We start from the raw sequence: 16,940 nt of genomic DNA on the forward strand, positions 1-16,940 counted from the left end.
ATACCATTTTTTACAGAGAAAGATAAGATTACTTACAATTCGAAAATGCTGTGAAGGCCACATAATGTTCCCAAACCGGATGTTTGACAACTTTTACTAATATAAGAGATTCCAAGCAAGCTAACTCGGAATAACTGAATAGGACTATTTCTTATTTTTCTTTTTTGGTCAGACTGTTTAAAAATTGTGGTTTCTTCAGTTATCACCTATTAAACACTCAGAGAGACCCCCGGTTGCAGCGAGGAAGGGGTGTAGTTTTTGTTTTCCGTCTGTTCTTTATATTACGTACAGAAAGGCCTAGGTATTTCACATTACCATGTGAATTAGAAAATGATCTTACCACTCTGGCAGTCGCACTGGATTACTTTAGCAGACTCTAATAAAGATGGACGGCAGAACGGACTGACCTGTAGACCCGCCAATTTCAAATTATGAGCAACATCCCCTCCGGGGGGCAGGACCCGCACCATTCGCCAGGCTGCAGCCCCTCCAGCTTCTCTTTTGGCGAGAGGGCTGCTGGACCGGCCCCCGGTCCCCGGCAGGACGGGCCCTACCGCCGAGCGCTGCCTCCCACGCCGCCCCGCCAGCCCCGCTGCCCGGCCAGGCTCCGGCCAGGCCGCGGAGCTGAACTCTTCAGCCTGCAGCAGGCGAGCAGCCGGGACTCGGCGACTCGCCCGCGGGCACGCTGTTGAGGGCGGCTCTGCGGGCCCCCACGGCAAACCCGCCCCAACACCGCGAGCCCGCACCCACCCGCGCTCTCCCCGCGGCAGCGCCGGCGAGCGCGAAGCGCGAGGTCCCCGGGCGGGCGGGGCTGCGGGCACCCCCAGCAGGCCCGGCCTCAGCCCCGGGTGCGTCGCCCACCGAGACCGCGGCCCGCGCCGCACGCCCACCGCAGCGCTCCTCGAGGCAGGACCCCAGCGCCGCCGCTGCGCCGGCAGGACCGCACTGGATCGGACCGGACCGGACCGCACCGGATCGGACTGGACCGGACCAGATCAGATCGGATCGGACCGGACCGGACCGGACCGCACCGCGCCGGAGCGGCGGGAACCGGGGCGCGCGGCGCGCGCCCTCCCCCGCCACACCCCCCCCCACCTCCGTCTGGTCCCGCCCCGCGCGCCCCGCCCCCGGCACGTGACGGGAGAGCGGTGACGCCGCCGTGCCCCGGGGCTGACACTCGGCGCGGGGCGGGCGGGCGCAGGGGCCGCGGCTGGCGGGGAGGGGGAGCGGTGAGCGAGAGCAGCCGCCGCCGCAACCGGAGCGGGGCCCGGGCCCGGCCGCACCGCCGAGGCAGGTGAGGGGCCGCGCCTCCCGGCCCGGCGGGGGGGGAAGGAGGAGGAGGGCGGGGAGGAGCGCGGCGCTGCCGCCGGGACAATCGGGCAGGGCAGGGTGGCCCTGCGGCGGGCGGAGGGCACGTCCGCGCCCGGGCCGAGGCCGGCTCCCGGCGGCGGCCCCAGCCCCGCGGCGCCGCCCTCCCTCTCTCCCTCCCGCGGGGCTCCGCCGGGGAGCGCCTCCCGTGCCAGGCGGCCGCGGGGGGTCTGGGCGGTGCCGCCCCGCGCTGCCCCCGTTGGCGGCGGCGGCTTCGCTCCTCGGGCGCCGCCGGGAGCGCCGGGTTGGCGGCGGCGGCGCCGGGAGGCAGCTCCGCACCTGGGCGCTGCCGGTGGGCCCGCGGTGCCGGGGGCGGCGCGGAGGCCGGGCAGGGCCGCCCGACCTGCCTTGTGCAACCGCCGCTCACCTGCTGGGCCCGCGGCCGGCGGGAAACAAAGGGAGGCGGCGGGCAGCGGCGCCTTGGCGGCCTTCCCCGGGCGCCGCCGCTGCTCCGGGGGGGCTCGACGCCCTGGTAGTAACTCCAGCGCGGCAACTTCGGGTGCTTTGGCTGGGGTGAGTCGGTGCGGGTTTGCTGCGCTATTTGTCGCCGGTCGACGGGGTCAACAACTTAACAAAAGCCCGCAGCGAGGAGCAGGCGGGCTGGCGATGCGCTGGAGGCTCGTTAAGGTGTGGGGTGCTGCAGCGTGGCTTGAAAAGTTGTCCTGACAGTTGTTTAAAATGCATCGCTTATTCAGTACTCTGAGTCACAGGCAATTATTAAATGGTTACTTATTATGCCTTCAATTCTTAAGGAAGTGTGAGCGCTGGGAAGCTCATTCGCTTGGGAGTAGTGCTCGATTTCTAACCTGCGTTAGTAATCTCTGAGGAAACAGTAAAGGATTAAGCTTGTTTCCATAAGGCTTAGAAGTTGTCTGTGTTTTGTCTATATTTGTTGTTTGCATTTGCATCTTTGCATCTATTTTTATACAACTTCTGCATGCTCTTGATGCGCACTTTGCAGATGGTGGTTTTTACAGGCACCGGTGAGAGCTGGTCGTCTGCATGAACATATCAGCTGAGGAGTTAGTTGTGCTGGACTAAGAGGGGTGCCCCTTGGGAAGAAAGGTATGAATAGGGTTGAATTCTGACAAGGTTATTGTGGGACCAGTCTCCCGAGCAGTGGTCATGCAATACAGCTTGAACCCCTAAGAAAACTGCCCAGAGAGAAGCAGAATCATAGAATCTAGTGAGCTGTAGCCAGGGTATCTCATCTGGCCTGAACTGATGAGAATTTATCCTAATTTAGCTTCAGTAATTGAGTTTATTTCTGTATCAGCACTGCGGAAGGGTTCAGTTCAGTAGTGGGTGAAGTTTGATGCTGAAAATGGAAAAAGATTACACAAGTCAACTGCTGCTGCTTTGTAGGACGCTGCAAGCAAGGTCACACAAAGAATTGTAAGGCAATTGGTTAATATCCTCAGTGGCATTTTTAATAACTTATCATCTGCTTGTATTATAAAGTAACAGTTCCACGGCCATGGTGAGTAAGGCTTTTTCCCAGAGGAAAATAAAAGAAATAGCAAAAAGTCTTTTTAGTATATCTCAAGTCTCAATTACCTGGTTCTAGAAGATCAGAAGAAAATACTCTGTGCCTGATAATTTCAAGAGAGAGGTATGAAACACCTATTGTGTACTTCCTGATTTTTTTTTTTTGGCCTTTAGTTCTAGGATAATGCTGAAGTTAGGGATGATCATAGCTAATATGATATATGATCATATTATATACACATCATATATGATTATAGCTATATACACGTCTGTGTGTGTTAGGACCATGTTTCTTTCAAGACCGTGTGCCTGTGCTTCAAGATCAATGTAGCCAGCATGGTTCTGCAGTTAAGATTGAGTGCTGTAAGGAGGCGACCGTGTTGCTGTAGGGTTTAAGTTGCCCTAGGAAAGGCCTACCTCTGAGCAAACCTAAAGCTCTCCAAGCCCAGCCTGGCTGAGGGTGGCTGAAGCTGTCACATCGGGGTCTAATTAGAAAAGGTCCCAATTTGTGTGGATGTACATGAAATCTAGCTAGAGGCAAATGTTTGCATGCAAAATCCCTGATGCTATGTTTGCGTCCCCCCGTGGGGCGAGGCTGCGGAGGGATGCAGTGCAGGCCCGGCCCCGGGGAGGAGGAGCTGACCTCTGCAAGCACCCAGGGGTGCCAGCCTTACTCAGCCTTGGCTGACTAAGAGGTGGGAACGGTTCCCATCGGAAATCGGAGCCCGAAAAGGATCTGCGCGTGGGTATCGAGCGAAAGATCCTCTCGTCGCTCGCTTCCTGAGCGTGGCAGGGCGCTGGGCTGCGCCGGGTCTCGCACCCAGGTGGTAAGCAGCCAGGGCCGTGTATGTAGTCAGGAGTGTCCTCTCTCCTTGGGCAGCACAAATGCTCTGTGAAAGGGTGGACTGTATTTCCATGTGGGGATGTGGCACACCTTAAATTAGTTACCCTGTAGCGTTCGGGTTTTACTTTACTGGAAGAAAAGTGTGGCCCAAGTCTGGTTTTTTTTATATTCATAAATAAGTTTTCTTAGGTCTTTGTTGTCAGTGGGGCCATTCATTGTTATTAATCTCTTAATCGGGTATTGAGGCTTTATTTAAGGTATTAAAGCTTGCAGGTGTCCTTTGTGGAAGTAAATAGTTTTTCATGCTTATCATCCTCTAATTAGGGTTTTTCAACCTTTTTTACCAAAGCGGGTGCCATCCAGCATTACAGGTAATGGTAAAGAAAAAAAAAAACCTACAGTGAGGTTACCAAGGTCTGACCTGCCGTATCGCTTCAGTAGTAGCACAGTGAAATCAGTACTCCAGATGTCAATATTGTGCATTCATGTCTGAATTATTGTAAGCCGCTTACAGCAGAGGTTTGGCCAATGCTTCCATGGCTCTCTAGCCCGAGTTCTATGAGGCAGGTACATGGACCCTTGAAAGGACATTACAGTTAGCTATGCCCTGGGCTGTGCGTGGGGTACAGGCAGTCTACCTTCTGTGGCACAACAGCTGCATTAAAAAAAATTCAAACAAAACTTAATGCATTTGGATCTGTGAAATCAAGGCCATGGTAATTGTTTGTGGACCTACAGGGTTAATGTTGATATTTGTTAAACTTACTGAGAAAGGTTTCCCACCTATACCATAAGTATCTCTTGCTTCTCTCTGTTGAGGTGGAGCGTTACAGCCTTGCTTGATCCTGATAATGTGATCTGTTTATAAAACTGTTTTAATGCTCTGGCCAAACACAGAATGCAGCCTGTCTCATTTTGATCGTATGTTCAACACTACCAAATGTTTGCTATTGACTTGATAATTTTGCAGCTTAGGTGAAAGAACAAAAAATTGTGCTGCTTATTTTTGTTGTTTCTTTTTTTTTTTTTTTGAAAGGGATGAGGCTGCAAAACTGGCTTCCAAAGTAGATAGAACTATTTTTGTAGCTAGTGTATCTTATTTAACTTGTATTTCTCAAAATTCTGTTATTTTTTTTAAGCATAAAATGCAACTTACTGAACCTATCTGTCTTGAAAAAATGGTAAGCATGCATTCTCATTAAATAGTGATACGGAATTGGCAAAAGAGAAATGAAAAATCCAAGCTTTTAAACACTTGGTAGCCCTGTGGGAAACCGTAGGCTTATGTTCTCTTTTTGGTTTCTGTATGGGAGAAGGAAAAACAGTGTGAATGGGTCCTCGTCCTACATTTCAGCTTCCAAGGGAGCAGACCTTAGAGGTAGACTAACTCAGAAACACTTGCATTTTTTTGGTATATGACCTTGAAGCTGGGAAAGGGATTGGTTGCAGCTTTGAAGAAGTGTTGGGAGGAGTCAGGTTTAGTAACAAGGAAAAAATAACATTTGTATGGCAGAGCTTCCAAAACTAAGAAGAGGGTGGGAATGACTGCAATTTGTTCATGTTTACCTTCTGCTACAGTTGCTGAACAACTGCAGACCTGCACTTAAAAATACCTATTGGTGTAGAACAGCAGGTAAGCAAGTTGTTTTGTATGGAGGCTGTAAATAGACTATAATGCTGTGAATTTCAGTGTGCCACTTTATGGTAAACACCAGAATCTTAGCATTCTTTTCTACTGCTTTGTGTTCCTACTGTCAGCTTCGTTGAATGTGGTACCATCATTCCTTCTGCCAAGTCCTCAATAAAATTGTAAGCCTGACCTCGTGATTCCATTTGGAGTCTTGTAAATGATGGTAGCTTTGAATTTACCTACAGGAAGTGCTTCCTGGAAGTAAGAGAAGATGGACCGTGGGAGAGAGAAAGACACAGTTTAAAGATGGACCCTTCTGTCTTGGCATCATACTTGAGCTTTTTAGCTGCTTCTTTTTCTACCGAGTTACGTGGGAAATGTTTGTGTTGTTTTGTTGGTTGGGTGGTGTCCCCCCCCCTCCAAGGCTCAGATGAAATAGCAGAAATGGTGAAAGAAAAATTGAAGAACTGTTAGGGGTTTCTGCTTCAGCTTTCCCAGAATTCCTTTTTTGTTGTTGTTTCTGTCCTTAGTCCCATTTAGGGTAGCTGAGTTCACTCTGCATGTGTGTGCCTGCATGGAATTGCATTAGTTCCACTCTGTGGCAGAGTAAACGTTACAAATCTCATCACAAAGTCTTAACTTGTAGAGCTGCAAGTTTCTACATAATTTTTCTCATTCATGAAACATGCATTTTTTAAAAAAGATTCATTTGTTAATCTTTATAAGATTAAATGTGGCAGCATTTTACTTGAGTTCTCCTACATTCTATCTGAATGCTAGAGATCTTCCCCTTTACTTACATGCTTTGATTTTCAAGATTAAGAAATCATCTCTTTCATGTTAATTTACTGTGTTGTGTTCAGTGTAAGTTGGCAAGACTGATGCTTATCCACTCATGAATTGTGACATTGATGCTACGTGATTAAATAGAGAGAACTTGTAGTTCATGGGCGTGGATACAGTGGTGGTTGTCTGGATTATAAGATGCTAAAAGTCCTTTTCAAAATTTTCATGTATTACCCTTCCATTTATTATCAATTTTTGGTTTGTAATCCTGTTTCATTATTGTTGGGTTTTTGTTTGTGTTTTCTGTTTTAGCCCTTAAACTTTTGGTTAGATCAGGTTTTCTGTAAGGTAAATACCACAAAAAGCTCTCTTAAGAGCAAAGTAAATATGCAAAATTTAAACCACTGAAACCAAAGTATCTTGGAAACGTTAAATAAAAGTATTTAACGTTTCCACTATCATGGTTATAGATGAAATTCTATGTTGCAGTTATACTAGCAATTTAAAGAAATAAAAAAGTGGCTATACCACGTGTTTTATAGACAACAGCTAGGTGCAGAGACAACATGATCTGCAGCCTCGGCCCGTGTGGGTTGCGTAGCTCCCTAGCCGTCATCTTCTCCAGTTAGGTGAAGGTTAGCAGGCTCTGTAGAGCTGCAGTGCATGTGGGTCCAGCGTTGCCAGCCCATGCTGAACCTGATGACTGGGGTGTAGCGTTGGAGGAAGGTTTAAGGGATTTTGTAAGGAATTTTGAGCACTCTGAAGGAACTTTTGAACTGAAAGAGGAATCAAAACAAGCAGATAATAATCTTCTCCTTTTGAATATTTTGGTTAAAACTAGTGTAGTAACACAGTTCCATGAAGCAATTAAGCCTGCGTGTAAGCAAGAGATTGACTTGGACTAGTCCCCCCGCCAAGCCCCCGGTGATCAACATTATGTAGTAACAGAAGCAACAGGCTTAATGAGCAACTTGATAGCAGGAGGCTTGTGTGAATAGGAGACTTAAATTGATGACTAAGTTGTTCTGCTGACTTTCTGTTTTATCACCGAGAAAGGTATCTGAACATCTTGCATTTTTCCATCAATTTATTAGTCTGAGGTTGACATAAATTGAATAGGCAGGGTTATTTTTGAAATTATTTTCCTCTGAAGTGCTCTTAGACAATTACTTTATTATATATTTTTTTTTTCTTACAGCTCTGATTATTAACCAGAAAATCACACTTCTGAAACAGAATGTGGCTTACCTTTTGCCTGAAAAGGTGAAATCTTTTCAAATAGAAATGGCTGATAAAGGTGGGAAGATCCTTCCAGGACAATTGTACATTGAAGTGGAGTATGACTATGAGTATGAGGCCAAGGACAAGAAAATTGTGATTAAGCAAGGGGAGAAATACATCTTAGTGAAAAAGACTAACGATGATTGGTGGCAAGTCAAAAGAGATGAAAATTCCAAACCCTTTTATGTGCCAGCACAGTATGTGAAGGAAATACCACGAAAAGCACTGATGCCACCTGTTAAGCAAGCAAGCATGCTGCCAAATAATGCTCTGAAGTTGACACATGGATTACAGAGATCAACTGAAAATGTGAATAAGTCACCAGAGCTTTCTAGTTTTGGAAAGTCTTCTCCAGTTCAAGTGTCTTGCTTAGTTCGAGATGCCAATCAAAATCTGGGACTGAACAATAGCCCTGGTCAAACTCTTGGTTTGAGTCTGGACCTTACCCAAAACAATGGAAAACTTAACAATGAATTGCAATCTCCCAAGGTTTCCAATCAGTATAGAACCATCTCCATGGGTCATTTCCCGTGTCCAGAGTTCTTGGAAATAGAGAAGACCAGTTTTTTGCATGAACAATCTTGTGATTCAGCAGGAGAAGGCTCAGAAAAAATTCACCAAGATTCGGAGTCTGGAGATGAACTCAGTAGTAGCTCCACAGAACAAGTGCAGGTAAGCTAAAAAAAAAAAGGTCCCTGTAGATTTGTGTGACTTCTTTTTCTTCTTTTGTTTCCTTATTGCCATAATTGCTTGCTACTGTTTTGAGATTTATTCCTAATAAATTCAGATTGTTTAAGTAAAAATGTCTTATCTCAGCATGAACTGGTTATTGAAGTCTAAACAGTTGATGTGTATAGCTCTATTCCTTGCAGAAATACTTTGCTTTGGGGATTAATTCCATTTATGTTATCCTGTGATTGAATGTTACAGAAATGCTTTTGTTTGTTCTTTATTAAGATTGTTTTGAGATGATACTGAATTTGAGTTATATGTTCCTCCAGAGGAAGGGAGCCTACTGCAACTCCTCGCTTCTTGGCTTGTTGAAATAATGGTGCTAGTTACTGTCAGCTTTTCCTAAGTATGTGTATAGATAGTGTAAGAGTTGTAAATCAATGCATTAGTGTGTTTAATAGTTTAAAAATTATACACTTAAGATTTATATGGAGTTTAATTTCTGGCTTGATTATTTTATTTGTAGACTCTTGTTGTAATGAGTCAGCCTTGCCCATTCTGCTTCTCACAACATTACTCTGGATTAAAACTCAAAACATGTGAGTTTGTTAATTAGTATGGAAGAATCCCAGGAATGATGTACTCCCACTTCAGGCTAAAACTGAGCATTGATGACCTTTTTCCTTAGTAAAGTGGTTTCTCTTTTTAATTTTTTTTTTTAACAGGCCTCCCCCACCCCCAACAAAAGATTAGCACTATGACTTAGGTAATCAGGTCACTTCTGGTACAGGTAACCAAGTTAATTAGTCTATTGTAATCCAGGTTTGTTCTTGAACCGATGGTGTATATGTACATACCCATAATTATGTATGTGTATATATAGATAATTCCCCCCCATCTCCCTACAGAAAGATGGGGGGGGGTGATGTTAAATTATTTTAAAATTCTAAGGTTAAAAGCTCCCTAGTCTTGAACTTTCTTACTCTGTAATGTGAAACTGTTGTTGCTTGGGTACAAACTGATCATTATAGTAAATCCCACTTGCCAGCATGTACTCAGAGTACCAAAGGAACTCAATCAAGTGTGGTATTCAAGTAAAAGTTGATGGTAACTTCAGAAATAAAAACCTTATCATGGAGAGCTGTGAATCAGTACTTTGCTAATAAGACACAATTAAGACAAAGCTGCTTAGTTAATCAGTGAGTGTGGGAAGATCTTAAAGACACCAGATTGATCGGGTGATTTATGTAGTCTTGAACTATATGAGTTCATGTATCTATTTATTGAAATACTCAGAATCAGTAGTTTTTCAATATCCTACTCTACTCTTGGCCTCATTCTTGAAATTCAGAGTTTCTCTAGTTATGGGACTTCATGCCTCTAATATTTGTATCTTTTATGACAATTTTATTTTAACTTTTCCCCCCCTGCAAATAATAAGGAATAAATAGAATTACTGAATTTAATTTCTTTTTTTAGTAACTTCTCACTTATGCAATGTGTGAAGATTGATTGGTTTTATTGTACTTTCTTCACAGCAGTGTCCTAGCTCACTGTAGTTGATATGAGTCACTTGGAAGGATAAAGTAATTATTAGAAATTTATTTTAGAAGCATGTGTATTAGCCCATCTACTGCCATAGTAATCGATTGCCAAACAAATTATGAAAATACTAAGGAATGTTTAGAAAGTATATCCTACTTTAAATAGTTTACCACACTAAAGTTTATATTGTATGTTAAGACAGTTCCTTCTACTGTGTAGGCTATAGTTTGATGCATCTCATTCTCTAAAGTAGATGAAATTCATGTTACATGGGTGTCTTTTGTCAAACAATAAGAAATATATGACCTGCTGCTCAGTTTCCCCTGGACTTTGTTACTGTTAATGCAGTGACGCTTAGTCTTTTCACACCCCCCCCCCCCCCCCATACTTGACTCAATGCTACAGCCTATTTATAAGTTTGGATTTGAGCAGGGCAGCTGTGCACGTATTTGTAGACTTTACTGGGTTATGGAAAGTCTGAAGATGGGAGTTTTCACAGTGATTAAAAATTACAAATCCTAAAAATGCTACATTTCGGCTGTGGAAAGAGCATGGCAGTTGGAGTGATGTTGCTGAAGAACTTGCCATTATCGTGGTCTTGGGCCACAAGAATGCGGATGCTCGCTGTGCCTTGCAGTTGTCTTATTTTAAAACTGTGACGTAACGATCTCATTGTGCGCAATCACAAGCTCTTTAAATACATTGAAAATGTTTGACATTTAGTAGCCATAGGGATTAAAGCAGTACCAGCACTGATGTCACCGTTAGCTCAGTCTAGATATTCAGAGTGCCAGCCTTCTCACTGGAACAGCCTCGCATTTTTTTAGAATTCTTTCAATAATGAGCATTGTTTGGTAGAAATCAGCTGTGCAGAAATTAATGGCTCAGAAAGCTGTTTTTATTGCTCTTGGTCTGTAGTGAGAACATCAAGTTCCCGGCTTTCACGCACAAACAGGATTTCACTTCACAAGACTGACTGTGGTTCTCCCTCCCCTCCCTGCTGTGGAGTTCAGTTTTATGCAGTCTGCATTATAATAAACTCTAAGCTACAGGTGTTTTCTCTTAAATTTGTAAGATTAGAAGCTAGAATGACCATAATAATAAAACCTTTGTGTAGGTGATTTTTTGGGGGGATTGAGGTGATGGTATTCAGCCCTAGCCTAACCTTCAGTGTGTTTTCAGTATCCTGAGTACAAATGTATGAGATGCAGAGGAATGCTTCTGTTATGAGATTCTTCTAAGAGCTGGTAACATTATTCTCTGAAGATTATCCTCCTTCTCCTTTCTAGTAATGAAGTGCAGGTTCTGCAGCTGTACAGTCTTGAGCTCATACACTTGGTGGCTGTGGAAATACTGGAAGATCCAGAGTCTCCAAAGTGTACTGCATAAAGGAAGGATTTTTTAGCAGCTAAAATATTACATGAAATGAAGGACAGAGAGGTGACAGTGTGAGCAGAAGAATTTGCTAACGAGGATGTAAGCAAATGATCTGATCAAGAGAAAGATTAGGACTGGGTAACAAATATTCTTGACATTTTATGCAAGGAAACTGCAACTATTGGGTGCAAGTCTGGTGCATAAGGCATTGTAAGAATCAGATGTTAGTTTATGGACTTGAACTGTAGGAAGGCTGGAGGTAATTAGAGGAAGTAGGGCTTGAGAGGAAGCAAGCTCCAATTTAACCAGATTTAAATCTCTGGTGGAGACTGTAACTGCAGGTCGAACAGGAATTGAATGAAATGGTTCAGGAGTGCATGGCTGGGCGTAAGAATCGCTCATGTGGTAGTGGCGCTTGAAGCTGTGAGAATCAATGAAATTCAATAAAATTTTAGGAAAGTGATGTCAGGTGTGATGTCCTGATCCCAGAGGAAGGGCAGAAAATACTCCTCAGAGAGGCCAGAGATGGGGGAAAAAGGAAAATTTTGAAAGAGGAGAATTCTGTAGCAGAAGACGGACAATACTTGAAAGAAGCAGATGGGAGGCCCCAGCAGTATGCAGGAGAGCCCTGAGTCGTTGTTCTGAAGAAAAAAATTTACATGTTTAGACATACGTAAACAGGAAGGAAAAGTTGAAGCAAAAGTGGAAGACATTAAAAGTGGTCTTGAAAAGGAGCTTTGGGCAGTGTTTGCAGGTAAAATCTACTAACAAGTTTTGAGAGAGAAGGTGTGCTGACGGGGAAGGAATTGAGTAAGTTCAGAGATCATGTCAAAAATGGTTAGGTGCTATCTTTATGAGGATGATACTTTGGAAGAAAATCGTTACAGACAGAAATTAAAATCTGCTTTCAGCAATGCTAATGCATAACCTATGTGAAATAACTTTGTTTCTGATGAGTGTTATCTCCTCTTCTGTCATAAAAGATGTAGAATATATTTAAGAGTAAAATATGTGCACTGTCTTAATGTTACTTTTTATGCTTATTAAAAGTTACTTTTAGTAGCAGGCTGGTTTTAATCATTATAAATATAGACAGTGACCTATTTGCAAAGATTGTTCTTTCATCCTCTTTAGTAATTGACTATTGCATAAACTGTGAAGCACTAAAGGGGATTATCACTAGGATGGCTGTTTTGCTTCGATTAATTCTGAGTAGTAAAGATCTTGCAAAGAGATCTTTCTGTCTTACCTCTGCGATTTCTGTGGGATTGCTGTAACTTTTTTTAATTGAGAAAACAAAATTTTTTCTGCTTCTGGAGAAGATGTGAGAGTGTGTCTTCTGGAGATCTTGGCATTCTTGACTTTGTCACTTAGTTGAAAGACTGGTGGCAAATCGTTAGTGCTAGACTGCCTTGTTGGTCAAATGTTAAACCTCTAAAATAAATGGCTATTACTGGTTTTGTGGGGCCCAGAATTAATTTGCTTCTATTTTAAGAAATTTCATGCTATTTCTTATTTCATTCATTTGCCTGAGGAATAAATAATTTGACAGTATGAAGCAAGCATGCTATATACAAGAGGGTTTTTTTCTTAATGAAATTGAGCATGTTTGCAGATTCACAGTTGCATGTATAATGTAATATTTTGAATTACATTTTAAGTACCATCTTTTTAATCTCTTAACTCCTTAAAATCAGCATTTGTTATTCTAATGATGTTAAATGCTGAAATATGCCCATTATAATGAGTGAAGAATAACTTTCAATGACAAGGAACTAAAACCTTTATAATTTAAGGAATTTTCTAAAACATTAAAACAATTCTTTTTTTGAAATTCCAGTAACTGCTGCTAAAGCTTTGTAAACAGCTCGAAATGTTTTCTGAGCTACTGAGGTAACTCTGAGTGCTGTCTGTCCAGAACCTTTAGGGAATGCTTTTCCCAGCTTTTACCCCCCCACACCCAGTCACAACAGGTCTGGATAGTTTCACTTTACAGTTTGTGATCTGCTCTGTCTCAGTATTTTTAATATGTAAGTCAGCTAGCAGATAGTTGTCCCTCTCAGTCCGAGTGAGTAATTCTGGATTTAGGTGCCCTAGAATGAGAAGGTGCCGTGTCCCACTAACACTGCCTGCTGCCCGTATGCTCCTCTGAACTTCCCTGCTGCAAATCAGATTGACCGTCTTAAAAACAAAACAAAACAAACACCCCCCCACCCCCGAACAAAAAAATCCCCAAACCAAACACAGGTATTACCTATGTGAGGCAATTGTTGAAAAATCATTACCTGGGAGGCAAACAAACATCTAGAGCGCCGTTAAAATTCTGCAAGTGCCAACACAGTCTTCTGACTTTTCACCTCTATTTACTTTAATTTCATGCAGAAATGATAAAGTGGAACTTCCAAGGCATAAACTTACATTAATAAACCTGTGCCTTTCATCCTGGTAGAACTATTTAATAGCTCAAATGAAGCTCAAGCTGCAGTGCTTAAGGCGTAAGCCATAATATGGAATTGATTTTTCCTTTTTTCATCTAGAAAAGTGCAATTTCTAGTGTGCAATATGAGTTTTGGTGCCTGCTGTCCCACCTGCCTTTTCTTCTGGAGTAGAGCAAAATACCACTCTCAGCAGGGGTGACGGCAGAATCTTTGCGGATGGTGGAGTAAATGCTGAAACAGAAAAGCAGCCCTAGGAAAAGGAACGAGTGTTTTGTCTGAGTGCTGCCTAAACTGAAAGCAGCTGGAGATACCGGGGACTTGCTTGTTCTCTGTTGGCAGTGCTTCTGTCGATTTTAAGTCTGGAACTTCCAGACATAGAACAAACTTGAACTGCTTTGTAATAAACAAAAACCCATTTGGGAATATTTGATCATATCTTGTTCTTGCACATAGCTCTGAATATAAACAATTGCATTTGGTATGTCTTTACCTAGTTACTATCTAGGCAGTTGTTTTAATATTGCAGTGCTTGCCTATGGAACAAATGTGCTGTTATTTTGTAGAATTCTAAAGAAAGTATCATTTGTTTTACAGCAGTGTGACAAAATGGTAGGGAACATATGACTCGGTAGAATAAAACACAGAACACTTTTTTCTTTTTTTTTTTTAGGCAGCTCTCTGGAATAGTAGACATTTGTGCTTAAAAAAAGGAGAGTAAAATCTATGTGTATCTAGTACCCAAACAGCTGATATTTCTCTGACGTGCCTTGCCGGATATGTTTGATTTAAAAATGATAAGAGAGAAACAGTTTTTGCCCTTACGTGCGGTTTGTTCTAATGCTAAAGGACAATACTTTTGGATAAAACAATCTTTCAGGATAGTAAGAATTGAAGATTTTCAAAAGAGTTTTGTGATGGTGAGTAATTGGGCGACATAGTGTTAGATTACATTTATCATTTTTGAATTTAGTCTATCTTAATATGGCTTCTGAGCTAGTTCTAGGGAAAGACAGTAAGAAACTTTTAGTAGATTGTTTTATGAAAGTGCTAGGTTAATGCAGAGAAGCAATCAAACAAGCGTAGAGAATGTCAGTAGTAGGAAACAGAGCAAAACAAAAATGCAGAACTCTTAATTCTATGGTATTTCTGTATTTTAAATAGCATGCAGTTGCCAGCCTCTCTCATCTTGAAAAGGAGATGATAGTGCTGAAAATAGCATGGAAGAGGTGAAAAGTATGAGCAGAGACATGGAATAGTTCCTGTGTGAAGGCTTTGTAAAAACTTGACATGCTAGTGGGTGCGCATTTAGTACTGCATACAGAGGACTCCTGATTTTTAAGTCGATACTGTAATTATTGATGCTGAAAAGGCTGATTGTTGAGAAGTAAAGCAACCTTAATTTTGGCATATTTTTTCCCCCTCTTTCAACATTTTTTATCTGCCTTTTCTTTTATCTGTCTTTTCTTTTGTAAACTCTTTTGACAGAGACTTAGAGCTTGTGTACAATGATGCTTTGAAGACAGGCATAGGTGTTTGGAGTCTATATTTCAATTAATTCTAGTTCTGCATCTGATAAAACATTTTTGTAAATGAAAGCTAAAAGTTGAGGAGCTGTCTGAATGAATTGAGCTTATTGCTTATGTTGGGTTTTGATGTTACATTATCTGTCCTCAACTTCTGTTTGTAATCAAATTCATGATTAGAACTTACTGGCTCCTATCTTAAATCTGAAATTACTTATTATGTTTTGAATTTAATTAACATTGTTTTAATTGTTCCCTTTTTTTAATGGTTTGCCTGGGGCTTCTGGATGATCTTCAGATCATCCAGTTAAATTAAGTAGCTTCCCTGTGTTCTGTTTAAATGCAGTGCTGAGGAGCAGAGTTTTATGTATATTTTCTGGTGGTGTCTAGCGTATGCAGTTGCCATCTTTCTCTTGCTTTTGTGGATTATCCTTCAGTTGAATCACTTTGCTGTGGTCACTACCTGGCTCTACAAATATTTATTGCTGGTACAGCACTGAGATGTAGTGGTGCTGGCTTAAGTGGTGGTGTGATCAAGTATGTCAATACTCCTTTATTGCAACTTGAACAGTCATAAATAGTCTAGTGCGAAGTCTACAAATTTGATGGATTGGAGGACACATTTGCCTTTTTAGTGTCATTGATGTGGTGGGACTTCTGCAGCAAATGTGCTAATGTGAAGAAATATTCTAATATTATGTCAAATAAAAACAGAAATACTGTTAAACTTTCTGGACTCTCGACTGGCTGTTCAACATAACTTGTTGTATACACATTTCTTTTCTAGACAGCTTGATGTATTGCCAGGATATTGTTTAGAAATGATTCATGCTACAACAGAAACTTTATATCGTGTTGCACGTAAACATTTTTTGTTCTTCAAGTATTTAGAAGCTTTATCCTGCTGTAAAGTGTTGTAACGCTAAATATGAGGTTCTTGAGCAACTTTGATTGGACTGCTTTTCCTGTTGAAATTGAATAGAGGTGCTTCCCTCCCCATCCTGCCGATCATCTGTCAACATGCTTGGCACTATCCATATCAATTCCTGGTTATCTGCATCCAATTCAAAGAGCTAATAGATGGCTGTCATGCATGATGGTGTTGTGCTGTAGACACAGGGGACTATATATATGTTTATGTATATACATATATTCTCTCTCTATAATTTTATATATATAAAGATATAAAAAAATCAGGGGCTACTGTTCTGTTTCTTGATAGCACTTTGATCTTGATTTGCACCTCATATAGTGCAAATACCAACTTTAAACTCCTTCACAAAAACTTCGAGATGTATTCATCAGTATTGTCCTTTTTTCTTTTTTTTTTTTTTTTTTCTTTTAATCCTCCAAATAAGTCCATTTGTCCTGGCTGTGACTTTGTCCTTATCCTCCCTCCCAGGTGCTGCACTCTAACTTTTAACGGCATCTTCATGCTGCCCTAAGGCCCCGCACTTTTCATACCATAACCTGTGTTACTCCTCAGTGCTCATGCCCACAAGCTGTGCCGGAGGACTTCATCGCTTCCTCCCAGGCCTGCTTTTCACAGCCGGGCTCTGTGGCTGCCTTGCTTTAGGCGGGGAGCTGGAGCCGGAGCAGAGGCAGCGTGGCCCTGCCAGCGTCCCGGCTGTCATGCGGCGTTGTCCTTCAGACCCTTTGCTCGTAGCTTGTTCACTCGCTGAGCTCAGCCATTCGCGCTTGTGCCCATGGCAGTTCCTAATCAGTCGTCCACCGCGGCCTTCGCAGTAACAAGCTACAGCCTTCAACTTTGCTTGCTTTCCTTCCTCTTGCCTTTGCCGACCTGGAGGGTTATGTTCTTCATGTGACTGCCTGAGGAGAGAGGACATTTAGGGTGAGGGAAGTAAAACTTTGGAGATATTTTTTTCTTGTTATTCTTCCATGCTCATCTTACAAGAAGAGACCTGTCTCAGTTCCTTCTCTTCCCAAGTTTGAGAGCGCTTGTTCCTGTAGCAGGTTGTGGGTTATGA

General features: G+C 42.7%; 1 protein-coding gene across 11 annotated transcripts in view; it reads left to right on the forward strand.

Annotated features, from left to right (window-relative positions):
• The first annotated feature begins 1,153 nt into the window (after positions 1-1,153).
• Positions 1,154-16,940, forward strand: part of ARHGAP12 (Rho GTPase activating protein 12) — an 80,757-nt gene continuing 64,970 nt past the window's right edge. For 2 of the 11 annotated variants that reach the window (XM_075492520.1, XM_075492518.1), the window contains exons 1-2: positions 1,154-1,294; positions 7,315-8,069. In XM_075492520.1, coding sequence (XP_075348635.1) covers positions 7,401-8,069 — 669 coding nt within the window. In that variant the 5' untranslated portion in view covers positions 1,154-1,294; positions 7,315-7,400. Of the gene's footprint in view, positions 1,295-1,622; positions 1,882-2,363; positions 2,434-5,258; positions 5,334-7,314; positions 8,070-16,940 lie in introns of those variants that run through there. The other 9 variants (XM_075492521.1, XM_075492522.1, XM_075492514.1 and 6 more) reach the window with 8 other exon arrangements.

The sequence above is a fragment of the Mycteria americana genome, chromosome 2 (assembly GCF_035582795.1).
Source record: "Mycteria americana isolate JAX WOST 10 ecotype Jacksonville Zoo and Gardens chromosome 2, USCA_MyAme_1.0, whole genome shotgun sequence".
Classification (NCBI taxonomy): Eukaryota; Metazoa; Chordata; class Aves; order Ciconiiformes; family Ciconiidae; genus Mycteria; species Mycteria americana.